This window comes from Erigeron canadensis, chromosome 3 (assembly GCF_010389155.1).
Source record: "Erigeron canadensis isolate Cc75 chromosome 3, C_canadensis_v1, whole genome shotgun sequence".
Lineage (NCBI taxonomy): Eukaryota > Viridiplantae > Streptophyta > Magnoliopsida > Asterales > Asteraceae > Erigeron > Erigeron canadensis.
In genome coordinates, this window is record NC_057763.1 from 361,597 (window position 1) to 375,683 (window position 14,087).

At 36.4% G+C, this 14,087-nt stretch overlaps 1 protein-coding gene across 1 annotated transcript; it reads right to left on the reverse strand.

The window, feature by feature from the left end:
* Positions 1-1,545: 1,545 nt before the first annotated feature.
* LOC122590703 (stigma-specific STIG1-like protein 1) lies at positions 1,546-2,026 on the reverse strand. The gene has a single exon (XM_043762882.1). The coding sequence runs from the start codon at positions 2,024-2,026 to the stop codon at positions 1,571-1,573; it is 456 nt and encodes a 151-aa protein (XP_043618817.1). The 3' UTR covers positions 1,546-1,570.
* Between the last annotated feature and the right edge of the window lie 12,061 nt (positions 2,027-14,087).

Consider the following 14,087-nt stretch of genomic DNA (forward strand, 5'->3'; position numbering starts at 1 on the left):
TGCTAAATTTTAGTTTTCCGACGGAAATTAATTTTTTTCTTAAAAAGTTTCCGACGCAATTCTGACGAAAATTTCTGTCGGAAATAAAATTTTCTGACGGAATTTTCCGACAGAAATGCCTTTCCAGACGGATTTCCAACATAAATTTCCGTCGGTATTGTCCAGTTTTGTAGTAGTGTTAATTACTTAAATTTTTTTATAATCTTGCTAGAACATGTTACATGCCATTTAAAAAAAAAAAGAGGACATAGAAGCTGTGCGAGCAAAGTGTGAATTACAATTTCAATAGCTCCATGTATATGTTATTTGTTTTTTAAAGATATGAATTACTCAACGAATATCAAGAGGTTATACGTTATCTTAACTTAGTTCGCATTAGATAGCCAATCGCCAAATAGATGTCAAATTTAAACTCCTATCAAATTAGAAAGGGAAAATTATGTTTATGGTTACTCTCAAATATGTATAAAGTAGGATCCGAACACTTCAAAAGGGTCTCCTTATCATGTACAGTATATGCTAATTAAGTAATTAACTAACTTTTGAAAGAATCAAAGAGAAATTAATTATACTACGTACGTAATCAATCAAAACGTGTACAAAACAGAAAAGAAAATAAAACTTAAATTAGTAAAAAGGAAGAAAAAAAAACGAAAAAGTAAAGTGGTTTGCAAGAAATAACTACCTACACATATATGCATGTGTTTTATAGACGACTTTTTATAGGAAACTTGGAATTTGAAACACAAAAAGTTTTCTACTCATCCATACTTTCTACGCAAACGATTGATCGATATTCTTAATTAATTAATTATAAATATTAATTAGCAGCTGGAAATTAATAAAGGTAAAACATGTATGTACATCTTCCTTCATCTTGGGTCTACGTAATTTTATCACCAATTACGTATATATGAGTAGTAGTTAATTACATGTATTTCACTCGATCGATATCTCATAAGTACACGTAGTAATTTTCAATAATATATAACAGAGGCTGGCCGGCTTCCTTTTAAATTATAAGGAGTTTTGTAATTGATCAATATATCGATAATAATGTTTAGATTATAAATGCATGTGCATCCTTCATTTAAACTTCGACTAATTAATCTGAATTAAAGAACATGCATGATAACACATGAAATAACATAAATCAAGTAATTGACACGAAATTAATGCATGCAGATCGACTCCAGAAGTAGTTAATTATTTTGCGGTTCGAATACTTATTGTAAAGAAATTAACAGTATCCTGTGCTCGCTATCGATCACTTCAAAACGGGGTATATTAATTAGATTCATATATTGTAATTAATTAGTAATATGCAACATATCGAAATTTAGATTATAAAAGGTTGTACAGCATTGTGTGACCTGCAAGCTTAACAACAGGTATATATAATTATTGATAGCATAATGCATGCATGCCTATATATAAACAATTAGTGAACGTATATATATGATCCATATAATATCAAACATGAAATTAATATAGTTAAGAACCTCTCAACACACATCCATGATCCATCCATATATCCAATGAAATTGATCGAACTGAAATAGAGATATGATTAAGCATAATTGCAGAGACCGTAAATGCAATAACCACCAGGCATACACTTGTTACCGCACACCCCACAATGCCTCTTGTCGTAAGCCAAGTTCACACACTCCCCTCTGCAACACGAGCTCGTAAACTTGCACTTGTTCTTGCATGCTCCGCAGTTGTGTTTATCCTCGCTTAAATCCATACACTTGTTGTTGCAACAAGTCAAGTTTTTGCCGCCTTCTAGGATGTAGCAAATCTCATCATCTTTCTTACAATGATCCGCGGCTCTTGGGTTCTTGTTCTCGGCTAAGAACCTACTCACCCTTTTAGGCCATGGGTTCAGTACTACATCTGGTGGCCCAGGGGGTCCAGCTGTGAGCGTCGTTGTTTCTTGATGAGTGTTATCTGTGAAGGTGAAGGTGATGGTTAGGGCGATGGCCATGGTGGCCGCAATCATGAAGATTATATTCATGGTCATCCTTACAATTAATGAATGCGACTTAAATGGTAAAAATCGATCAAAATTGTATACCCAAATTGAGGTTAATAATTAGCTAGCTCTTGTTGTTTTTGTTAAGAGATTGATTGAAGAGATATATGTAATTAATTATAAGGCCGGATGTAGTTAGAGTTTTGAAGGCGGGGTTATATGTGTGTATATATATAGGGTGTCCGGAAATGGTGATGGGTTGACCGGCGGGGATCCAGGTGAAGGGCATGTGAGTTGAATAAGAAACAGCGTGTATAATTATTTACTATACCATTGAGAAGAGTAAATTCTACGTACACTTTTTTTAGTGGTTATTGAACCGGATTATGCATGGAAGTTGCATGTATAAGTTAATTATTGTTCTTCAAGAAGCTAGCTATAGCTATAGCTATAGCTATAGGCTATAGTATATTTAATTAGGGTTTAAATACTTGATTGATGTCAAACCCTATTTAATTAAGGAAATATGCAACTATAAGTTATGTGTTCCTCAAGGAGCCGTCTCTACGTTATGAAACTATTATTAACTTAATCAATTAGTGACCTTTAATTACTCAACGCGTGTACATGTAAGTACGTTAACCAGTACTTCAAGTCAGTAATTAAAATTTGAATTAAGAAACGCGCATGCAGTCACAAAACATTCACTGCATGTATTGATGAATTGTATAATTACATGTATATGTCGATAGAAGCTGGCAAAAACTTCTCCTATCTAGTTTGACTTTTTAAGTTTCTTTTAATTTTGACTGTAAATATTTTTGTTTATGTTATATAACATATATGAATTGAATTGATTGCGTTTTAAATGTACTTTTCATTGATATAACTTTCATAAACTAATATATAGCACAAATAAAGATATTTACGGTCAAAATTGAAAAAAAAAACTTAATTAGTCAAAATAGGACAATAATGAAAATGTAACAGATGGAGTAGTAAATTAAGGAGAATGTTCACCTCAATTTTTTAACTGCAAAATTTATTCTTAAAAACTATTTAATATATATAATTTTAATTAGACTAAAAAGTGTAACCTTCAAATTGATGGACCACGTATCCCAATATTTGTAATTTCTTTCATTACTATATTCCTTCAAAATTTTAATAACCTTTTATTAAATTAATAATTTACAAACTACACACTAGTCATAAGCGGTTATGATATAGTTTTATTCCATGCCATTGGAATTTATATAGGAGAGAAAAAACTACACTATCACCCTCCTTTGCATTATCCCCCCCCCCCCCCCTCTTCTCTCCTCTCCTTCCCTCTCATTACACGCATCAATGACTAAATTGAATTCCTTTGGTAGGAGGTCATTCAAACGAACATCCCGCCGAACGGTTCATGAACTGTTGTGAACTAGTTCGTTTACAGCCTTGTTTGTAGTGGCGAATCTAACATTGCATACAAGGTAGGTCCTTAACTTAGCTTCGGATGAGAAAATGAAAAATAGCAATACCTAGGACGCGAGTGGTTTGGTTATTATTCAGAAACATTAAGCGTGCTTAATTATAGTACTAATTACCTCCTTAAGAGAATTTGATTACTATATAATAGTAGAACAACTTAACAAAAAACTACTTGATAATGTTGAAAGTATCATTATAAATAGCTAGATGTAGTAGACAATAGACTACTCGATATTGTTTTACCATATTCCTTAGAGGATGTATAAATAAATAATTAAAATTAAACTAACTTCATTAATCTTAAAAGTATAAGGGTTACACTGAAATTCTAGATAATAGCAAGGGCCCGTCATTATATATTTGTCACAAAATGTAAGTCATGGTTCTTTTTCCCCGAGATCGATTTGTTTCTTGACTTCTTCCATTAGCATATCTAACTCCATTAAAGTGTATCTGATTTTTCTTCTTCTACTCAGAACATTCCTACTAAGTAGCTCTTAATTCGAAGGGATTTCAAGGTAGATCCTGGTTCATATTCCAGCAGGTAGTTCTTCCAAAAATACATCACATGTCGTCTTTTTAAAAAGTTTCACATGTCGTCCAAAAATACATCATGTGCAACTTCTCCTTTAATGTCCGGCCACCAATAAATAGGTTTCAAATTTGCATACATCTTTGTAACACCGGGGTGAATTAAATATCTCTACCTATGAGCTTCTTCAAGGATCAATTCTCGGTTATCATCAAGCAATGGTACCCAAATTCGACCCTTATATGTCCGGAAACCACGGCTGTTCGTTTCCATGGCAAGACGTTTCTTCTTTCCAATACTTTCCTTGTCAATATTATCCTTCATCAAAGCCTTCACTTGAGCTTCCTTGATACGATCAAGTAACCCCGACTTAGCTTATACAACCATACTCATCAATCTACAAGAGAAATTCTGCACCTTTCTACTCAATGCATCCGCCACCACATTAGCTTTACCGGGATGATACTTAATTTCACAATCATAATCCTTCAGAAGTTCCATCCATCTCCTTTGTCTTACATTCATTTCCTTTTGTGAGAACACATATTGCAAACTTTTATGATCAGTGTACAAGGTACACTTTGTGCCATATAAATAATGCCTCCACAACTTTAAAGCAAACACCACGGCAACCAACTCTAGATCATGGGTCGGGTAGTTCTTTTCATGAGGCTTCAACTGACGTGAAGCATAGGCAATAACCTTGTCCCTTTGCATAAGAACACAACCCAAACCTGAAATAGAAGCATCACTATAAACAGCAAGATCATCGGTACCTTCGGGTAAGGCAAGGATTGGGGTTTCACATAACTTGGTCTTTAGCGTTTGAAAAGCCTTTTCTTGAGCATCAGTCCATACAAACTTCACCCCTTTCTTTGTCAATTCGGTCATAGGCTTGGCTATACGGGAGAAATCTTGAATGAACCTTCTATCATAGCCCGCTAAACCAAGAAAACTCTTGATCTGCGTAGGTGTCTTTGGTTGTTCCCATTTAGAGACAGCTTCAATCTTCGTGGGATCAACTTTAATACCTTCAGAAGAGATGACATGCCCGAGAAATTGAACTTCTCGAAGCCAGAATTCACACTTGGAGTACTTTGCATAAAGCTTCTTTTCCCTTAAAGCCTCAAGAATGGCTCTTAAGTGCTCACGGTGCTCTTCTTTAGACTTAAAATAAATCAGGATATCATCAATGAAGATAATCACAAAATGATCTAAGAATGGGCGACATACCCGATTCATTAAATCCATAAAAGCGGATGGAGCATTTGTCAACCCAAATGGCATGACAAGAAACTCATAGTGCCCATAACGTGTACGAAAAGCTGTTTTGGCTACATCTTCCTTTTTGACCTTTAATTGATGATAACCGGACCGTAAATCAATCTTAGAGAAATAAGAAGCACCATGGAGCTGATCAAAGAGATCATCAATGCGTGGGAGAGGATACTTATTCTTAACCGTTCGCTTGTTCAGCTCACGGTAGTCTATGTACATGCACATGGAACCATCTTTCTTTTTGACAAAGAGAACTGGAGCTCCCCAAGGCGAGGAACTAGGTTGAATAAAACCTTTGTCAAGTAGCTCTTGAAGCTGAGTAATTAGCTCTTTCATTTCTGTAAGAGCCAAACGATATGGTGCTTTTGCAACAGGTGTAGCACCGGGTACAAGATCAATCTGAAAAGTGACCTCACGGTCAGGAGGAATACCAGGGAGATCATCCGGAAAGACATCAGAAAATTCAGAAACCACATCAACATTAGAAATAGGAGACTTCTCCTTTTATGCATCAATAACATAGGCAAGGAAGTGATTCTTATCATGTCGAATGCATTTGAGGGCCTTCATCAAATTAATGATCTTTATGTTCCCTTTCTTCTTATCTCCATATACAGAAATGACCTTACTATCTGGAGTAGAGAAACGCACGACCTTTGAGAACATATAATGGTAGCATCATTTTGAGACAACTAGTCAATACCTATCACTATATCAAAGCCAGCAAGAGTAGTAGGCAATAAATGGACCGGAAAGGAACGACCTTCAATCTCAATAGAACAATCATCATAACCCACACGGATGTCACTAATAGTACCGTTAGCAATTTCTACCTCTATAGAACAATCAAGGGGGGTAGTAACTCTTTCAAGCTTAGGAGCAAACAAGAAAATAGACACAAAAGACCTATTTGCCCCCGAATCAAAAAGAACAGAAGCAGGTTTTGAATTAACAAGAAAAGTACCGCTTACCACCTCATCATTTTCCTTTGCAAGGTCGGTAGTCATCTGAAAGGCACGAGACTTAGCTTTGGGCTAGTCTTTCTTCTTCTCATCTTCTTTCTTCTTCATGGGACATTCTGCAATCAAATGACCCATCTCCTGGCACTTGTAACAACGAGTCTTATCCTTACAAACTAAGGTAGCATGTCCCGTCATGCCACACTTGTCACATCTCTTTGTCTTCTCAGAACATGGCCCGTTGTGTGGGGTCTTGCAAGTTGAACACCATGGAGCAATCTTTTTATCATCCTTAGCTTTATGGGAGGAAGAACCTCCTTTAAACCGTTTTTCTGAATTTGAAGACCCATTAAACCTTCTCTTGAACCCGGACTTCTTATCATCAGCTTTATCAACCACTTTTTCAGACTTGAAATCATCATCTAACCTCTTGGACTCCTTAATAACAACAGACAATGTAGTATGTTGCCTACGAAGGCCACGATAACTAGCAGGAAGACCATCACAGTAAGCTTCAATCTGATCTATCTCTCTAGGTACCATACGGCCTACAAACTGGAACTTTTCCGTAAATGATCGAGCATACTCACCTATGGCACCAGGCTTAGCGGTCAAAGCTCTAAATTCATTCTCAATCAATCTCAACTCATGAGTACCCACATATTCTTCCAAAAACTTTTCCCTGAATGTACCCTAAGGCACATCAGCAAGTAGCTCGGGAGTCAATGAAACAGTAGCTGATCTCCACCAGTTGTGAGCATTCTTCGTTAACACACGAGTAGCACATAACACCTTCATATCATCCGGACAGTAGCATAAAGCAAACACCATTTCAATATCAGCAAGCCATTCCATGGCACCCACTACATCAAGTGTGCCATCAAACTCCTTGGCACCACATTTCCTAATGCTTTCATATTTAAAGTTATGGACACGAGGAGTAACCATAACACGAGGCTCCACTACATTTTCCACACCATTCACATCAGCAACCATATTATCAGGAGCAACCAACGACCTTACAACAGATGGCTTAGCACGGTTTGAGCGGTTGGAATAGTTTCCATCAGTATGCTCATTCCGCTGCAAGCTAGCTTCCCTTTCAGCTCTCACTTGTACCAACTCCTCTTCATTCCTTAACAAAAGAGCCCGAATAGCCCTTAATTCTTCATGCATTTCAGCTCGGGTAGAACTCATTCAATCACCCGGTTTGCCCGATCAATTTATGACCTTGTGAGCTGTACACCCGAAAGTGGCCTTCGAGCAGGCCTTTGATTATCACCATTTCCAGACGCGTTCTGACCGGCTGGAGCATTGCTAGGAGTAGCTCTCTCACGTTGACTATTAGCACGAGTGTTAACCATGTTGTCTACAATTCAATGGCGATGGTTAGCAAGAGTTAAAGCGAGAATAAAGAGAATAAGGCTATGTAACATCAAATTTCAGCAAATCACATACACAAAGCCTTAACCTACTCTCTCACTCACTCCCAAAACCGTCTTAAAGCGTTTCATTTCAATGGCTAAGCATACCTACTTAAGCCCTACATGTCCTCTATCGGTTTAAGTCCAATTTCTATGGTAAACCTATAGTTCTTGGTTCACTTAAACCATTGCTCTGATACCAACTTGTAACACCCATCATTTAAAAATAAGGATTTTGAAAAATTTTCACCTAACGGTGTCAAATAAAGCGGAACAAACATTTAAACGTCCAAACCAGTAAATTCAGTTTGGTTTATTCATTAAGGGTGTTACTTGCCATATCATTGAAACAATTATAAATGGAAATCCATCGGTTGCCCAACATTAAACAACCGATCACATAGTCATTACAAGTCTTAAATATCAAAACATAATTCAAAGGTCTAAAAGAAGCAGCCACTATGGGTAAACTACAGTCATCTTCAAATGCTATTTACCCATGCCTTGCTCTCTATTCATCGACGATCATAAGCTTGCTAAACCTGAGGGAGCAACACATTTCAAGAAAACAAGTGTTAGCTAACGAATTAGCTAAGAATACACAAGGTTTAGAAAGCATTTGTCCATTTAAAACATTATAGGAAAGTTATTACGATCGTTAAGGCACAAACATCAACATATTATCATACAAACCTATCATAGCATCATCATCAACATATTAGGATGGATCACCCTACATGTGCCTAATCACCTTTTACATTTCATACAACACATACATCATTATAAGTGAGCCATAAGTCACACCCGACTAGATGAACAACCTTTCGGTAGTACATCAATGTCGTTAAGGAATGGCAAGCCAATCCCTGAGTAATCCGTATGTACAAGACAAGTGGGGTTGGTAAGACCTCCCGTATTACTCTCCACGTTGTACCTCGTTGCAAGGAGCTACCCAAGCAACCACATCAAATGCACAACCCTGGCAAAGGCATGTACGGGTTAAGCTTAACACTTTCATCTCTGTAAAATAGCTCAAGCATTAGCATATATCTCATCATATCAATTCACATTAACGTTTGGGCCCTTAAACGTGCACGTGATATGGCAACTTAAAGAGTCTAGTGAACTAGATGAACAAGCCATACAATCATGCACATTTCAATAATCATCAACAAGTGTCATAATTCATTACATCAGAAGATATTACACAACATTTCATAAGATAACATCACATCACATATCATTGGGACTGCATTTCAGGTCTCAATGGTCAATTACATAGCCCATACAACCTCTCGTGTACCCCGAATACCCATAAGCAACAAGATATCGTTAGGGAAGTTAAATTATGAAGATCATGCTTTTGTTGAACCCTCAGCATGTCAAAGTAGTGTATTTTACCTTGATACAGCTTACCAACGAGTTAAGAGTATCTTATAGTGCTTTCTAAGTGTCCTCGACAACCTATTATTCATTAAACATACATTACATAAGTTAAACGAAGCGAAAATGGTGAAGAACAGTTACTGGGGCTCACTGAAAACTTTCTGACCCCAAACTGACCCTTAGTGGGTCGCACCACCTTCCAGTGGGCCTCACTGGCTTCAGATTTTCCAAAAACGGGATTTTTGTGTTTCTTTCGTTTCGAACCCATCTCAAACCCTCATGACCTGAAACTTTCTAGATCACTTCAAGGCATCTTTTAAGACTTAATTAACCCCATGAAACCTTCAATTGATCCTTGGATTACTTACATACATTAACCACTCAATTAATCACGTGAAAGACTCGAAATCGATAATCGGATTACAAATAAACCAACCCAAACCCTAAGACTAGGAATAAGATCAATATAATTGATTCCTATGATCACAAATCAAAGGGAAATCATCCATATTACCTGTAGATGATCAAGAGGATGAGGGATCTTAACAAAACTTGCTCGAAACACCTAGAAACGGAGTTATTTGGATGGGGAATCGATTTGAGAGGGAAGAGGGAGCGGCTTGGGGTTTCTTACTCACGTAATATGCAGAGTAGGGGAATTAGGGAAGCCTAATTAACCGTTAAACCCTTGGCCATCACTTCTTAAACTTACACTTAGGGCCCCTCAACTTCTAAACTTAACTTTTCTAGCTTAAATTCACTTACCGGGAGACTTATCATGCTATCAAGCACTTAATTACATAATTTTACTTTGATTACTTTCATTAAACATCATATTACTCATTTCACATTAAACATATAAGCATTAAATCATATAATCACATATATGACACATAACTTGACGAACCTAACGTTAACTAACGGAAAGTCAAATAGTCAAACATGAAAAGTTCGGGATGTTACAGTTTTTACCTTGGTGGACAAGCAATCCTAAGGCCTAAAGGCCTCTAGAATTTTCGCCCTCTTTGTGGAATTAGGAAACAATACTAATTCCTAATTTCACTTTTACACCTCCTCTTTTAATTAATTAATAAACACTATTAATCTTTTAATAGTTTATTAATTATTTCATGATCAAATTAATTAATATATTACTTTAATACATTAACTAATTACATAGAGTTTACGTGTCATTTTTTGTGTAACCCCGTAGGCTTAAATAATTTCCGGACATGCGTTTATTATAACGTGATCATATTCCAACAGCTTCCACTTGAGCATGTTATTATAAAGGCAATAACATTGGTTAGCGTCTAGCAACACGCCAATGCTCCCGAAAATATTTAAGTATAGTTTCTTAAAGTATCATTTGAAATGATTTAGCCTTTAATATCCCTTTGTTTCAGATACCCTTGTTAATTATGGATATGGATCAATGTCATTCCATAATATAACGATTTTGTTTCTCATTTTAACAATTAATCAAGATTATCAAATTAATCGAGACAACTTCTGGAGTTCATTTGGGTACGGCCGTACAAACATCTTAATTAATCAATGAGGACGCTAAATGGTATCATTCTTCAGTTGCAAATTGAAGGAACAAATCCTGTTTTGACTACAAGTGTCAAGTCATGCTATTTCTCAAGAATTCTGAAATAGCCCTTTATTACTACCTTATTCAGGATAACGTAGAACTAAATCAAGAGAATGTGATCCATACACACTTAACCTGCTGGCATCTCAAGTCTAAGGATAACTAAAGTAACCATTTCACAAATTTCACTTAATGGCGTCGATCCATAAAATGATAATTCGTTAAGTGGGTTAAGTCTGATATGCATCTCTATGGATACCATGTGAGTTTGGCAGGACCATCTTCATATATTCACCAGAATATTACCAATCTCTCAGATATGTCTTAGTTTAACTATATATAAAATATTCATGGATTTAAACATGCAAATATAGGACACAATCATTATGAAATGAAAGCACTCATTTATTAACATCCCTTATCCAAATACCAATCACAGATTTACATGAGATAACTAGCTAATTTTAAGACCTCTACCCTCGGCATGCTTATAGAGCTTTCTTTTACCAATGCCTTTGTAAAAGGATTAGCTAAGTTATAATCTGTGTGAACTTTGAGTATCTTAATTTCTCCTAGTTCGATTTGTTCACGTGCAAAGTGATATCGTCTAAGATAATGCATGGCACCTTTCTGAACTCCAAGTTTATTGGCAATGATAATAGCTTTCGTATTATCACAGTACAGATCCATAGGTGTGTTATTTGAGGGCATCACGTTAAAACCCAAAAATAAACTTTCTAATCCAAACTACTTTCATGGCGGCTCCTTGAGGCGACAATATACTCAGACTCTGTCATATACATAGCAACTATGGTTTGCTTTTAGCTCATAGCATTCCACCATGCCTTCATTTAGAACGAAGATGTATCCCAACTGAGATTTTGAATCATATTTATCAGTCTGAAATCCAACATCACAGTATATATTCACTTTGAATTCTATATCGGGATTTCAACCATACACCAGAAAATCTTTAGTAGCACACTTGTACTTAAGAATATTCTTCACAGCAATCCAGTGATCCTTACTTGGATTCTGTTAATATCGGCTGACGATGTTTTGTGTGAACGCAATGTCAGGTCTAGTGCATCTTTCCGCATACAAGATAGATCCCACAGCCGAAGCATAAGGAACTCTTTGCATACACTCCACCTCTTCAGGTGTAGAAGCACCATTCTTGCTAGATAATTTAAGTCCTTCTCGATATAAAAACACGCTTAGAATTCTCCATCTTGAAACGCTTCAAGATCTTATCTATATAAGCACTTTGACTTAATCTAAACAACCGTTTACTTCTATCTCTATAGATTTTGATTCCAAGAATGAATGCTACTTTACCCAAGTAACATTACTCCCACTAGCCTTGCGATATACACACATGGCTCATAAGGATTTTAAGCAAAATCAAACTCCTTGATTTCCCCATCAAACCTTTTGTTCCAACTTCTTGATGCTTGCTTCAACCCATAAATGGACCTTTGAAGTTTGCACACTTTGCCGGGATATTATAGATCGACAAAATCTTGTGCTTGAACCATATAGACTTCCTTGTCTAGATTGCCATTCAAGAAAGTGGTTTTGACATCCATTTGCCATATCTCAAAGTCATAGTACGCCACTATGGCTAAGATGATCCTAATAGCTCTAATGTCCGCAACAGGAGAAAAGGTCTCCTCATAGTCAACTCTGAAAAGTTGAGTATAGCCTTTCGCCACAAGACGGGCTTTATAGGTGTGTACATTTCCATCCATGTCGGTCTTCTTCTTGAAGATCCATTTACACCTAACAGTTCTACCATTTGGTAGAAGACCAACCAAGCTCCAAACTTGATTATCTTTCATGGATTTCATTTCCACATTCGCAGCTTCAAGCCATTTTGTCAGACTCCGGATCTGATAATGCAGCATTGAAATTAGGAGGTTCATTTAAGTCTCCTAATACGTGTTCTTCATACTCAATCATAAGATTTAATCTTTCACAAGCACGTATTGTCCTTGAGGACCTACAAATTGGAATCGCTTCATCATAATCTTCAACTTGTAGTTCATCTAGAGATTCATCTCTTTGAACATCCCCCCCCCTAAGTTGATGATTGCTAGTCTTTTCAGAAGTTGACACATTTTGCTCTTGAACCTCATCAAGTTCAACAATCCTCCCGCTGTCTTCTTGAGATATGAGCTTGTTTTCAAGAAACTTAGAAAATCTGAAAACTTTGACAGTGTTTTCGGTAGAAAAGTAGAAGTAGTATCCCATGGTTTCCTTTAGGTATCTTACAAAGATGCACTAAACAAATCTAGGTTCAAGTTTGTCAGGCGTATCTCTATTCACAGGAGCCTCACATCCCCAGACCTTTAAGTAAGACAATTTGGGAACACTCTCATGCCACAATTCATGTGGTGTCTTGTCAACCTTCTTGGTTGGAACCATGTTGAGAATGCATACAACAATCTCTAGAGCATAATCCCAAAATGGAAATGGGATAGTCTCAAGGTTTATCTTTAATCTCACCATGTACAACAAGGTTCGATTTCTCCACTCAAATATATCATTATATAGGAGTAAGCTTTTGGATAAATCCACAAGCTTTTAGATAATCCTTAAACTTTTGGCTTAAGTATTCTCCATCTCGATCCGAACGAAGAATCTTGATGGTTTTACCGAGTTGATTTCCTACTTCACTTTAAAACTCTTTGAATATTTCAAAAACTTCATGTTTATGTTTCAACAAGTAAACATAACCATAATGATTGAAATCATTCATAGAATAATGAAGTAACTAGCACTTTTCCTTGACATATGTCTAAAAGAGCTATATACATCGGTATGTACTAGTCCAAGTAGTTCTTTAGCCCTCTCCGGTTTTATGCGGAAGTATTCTTGTTATCTTGCCGAAAACAAAAGACATGCTTTTCTTGCTAACGACAATTCGAAAGACACGCATTTATCAAATAATATATCATTTGATTGTAAGATCTCTTCACATTGAAGACTTTCAATGCGTTTCTTGCTAACGACAATGCCAAAAACACGCATTTATCAAATGATTCATCGTTTTATTGTAAGATCTCTTCACTTTGAAGTCTTTAAATGCGTTTCTTGACAAAAATTAAACAAGATAACAATGTCAAAGATAGGTAGAGTCCAAGTTAAACTTGACTCTTTTGCTATTGAATTATCATTTGAATCTCATCAATACTTATAATTCAGTTAAGAAGATACTTAAAGAACTGGTTAAACCAGCTTGCTTCTTCTTCTTGTTCAACTCAGCTAGATAATTAGGACAATTCCTCTTCCAGTGTCTCACTTTAGCATAGTGATGACAAGCTTGGTCTTTAGCCGTATGCTCCTTTTGCCGAAGGGTCTTTTAAGGTTTTGAGACTAAAACACCTTGTTTTCCCTTACCAAAGTTCTTACCCTTAGCTTACGGTTGTTTTGCTTTCTAAACCATTCCCCCTTG

Bases quoted from the DNA above. Each gene is read 5' to 3' on its own strand.
- LOC122590703 (XM_043762882.1), bottom strand. From the start codon at position 2,026: ATGACCATGAATATAATCTTCATGATTGCGGCCACCATGGCCATCGCC.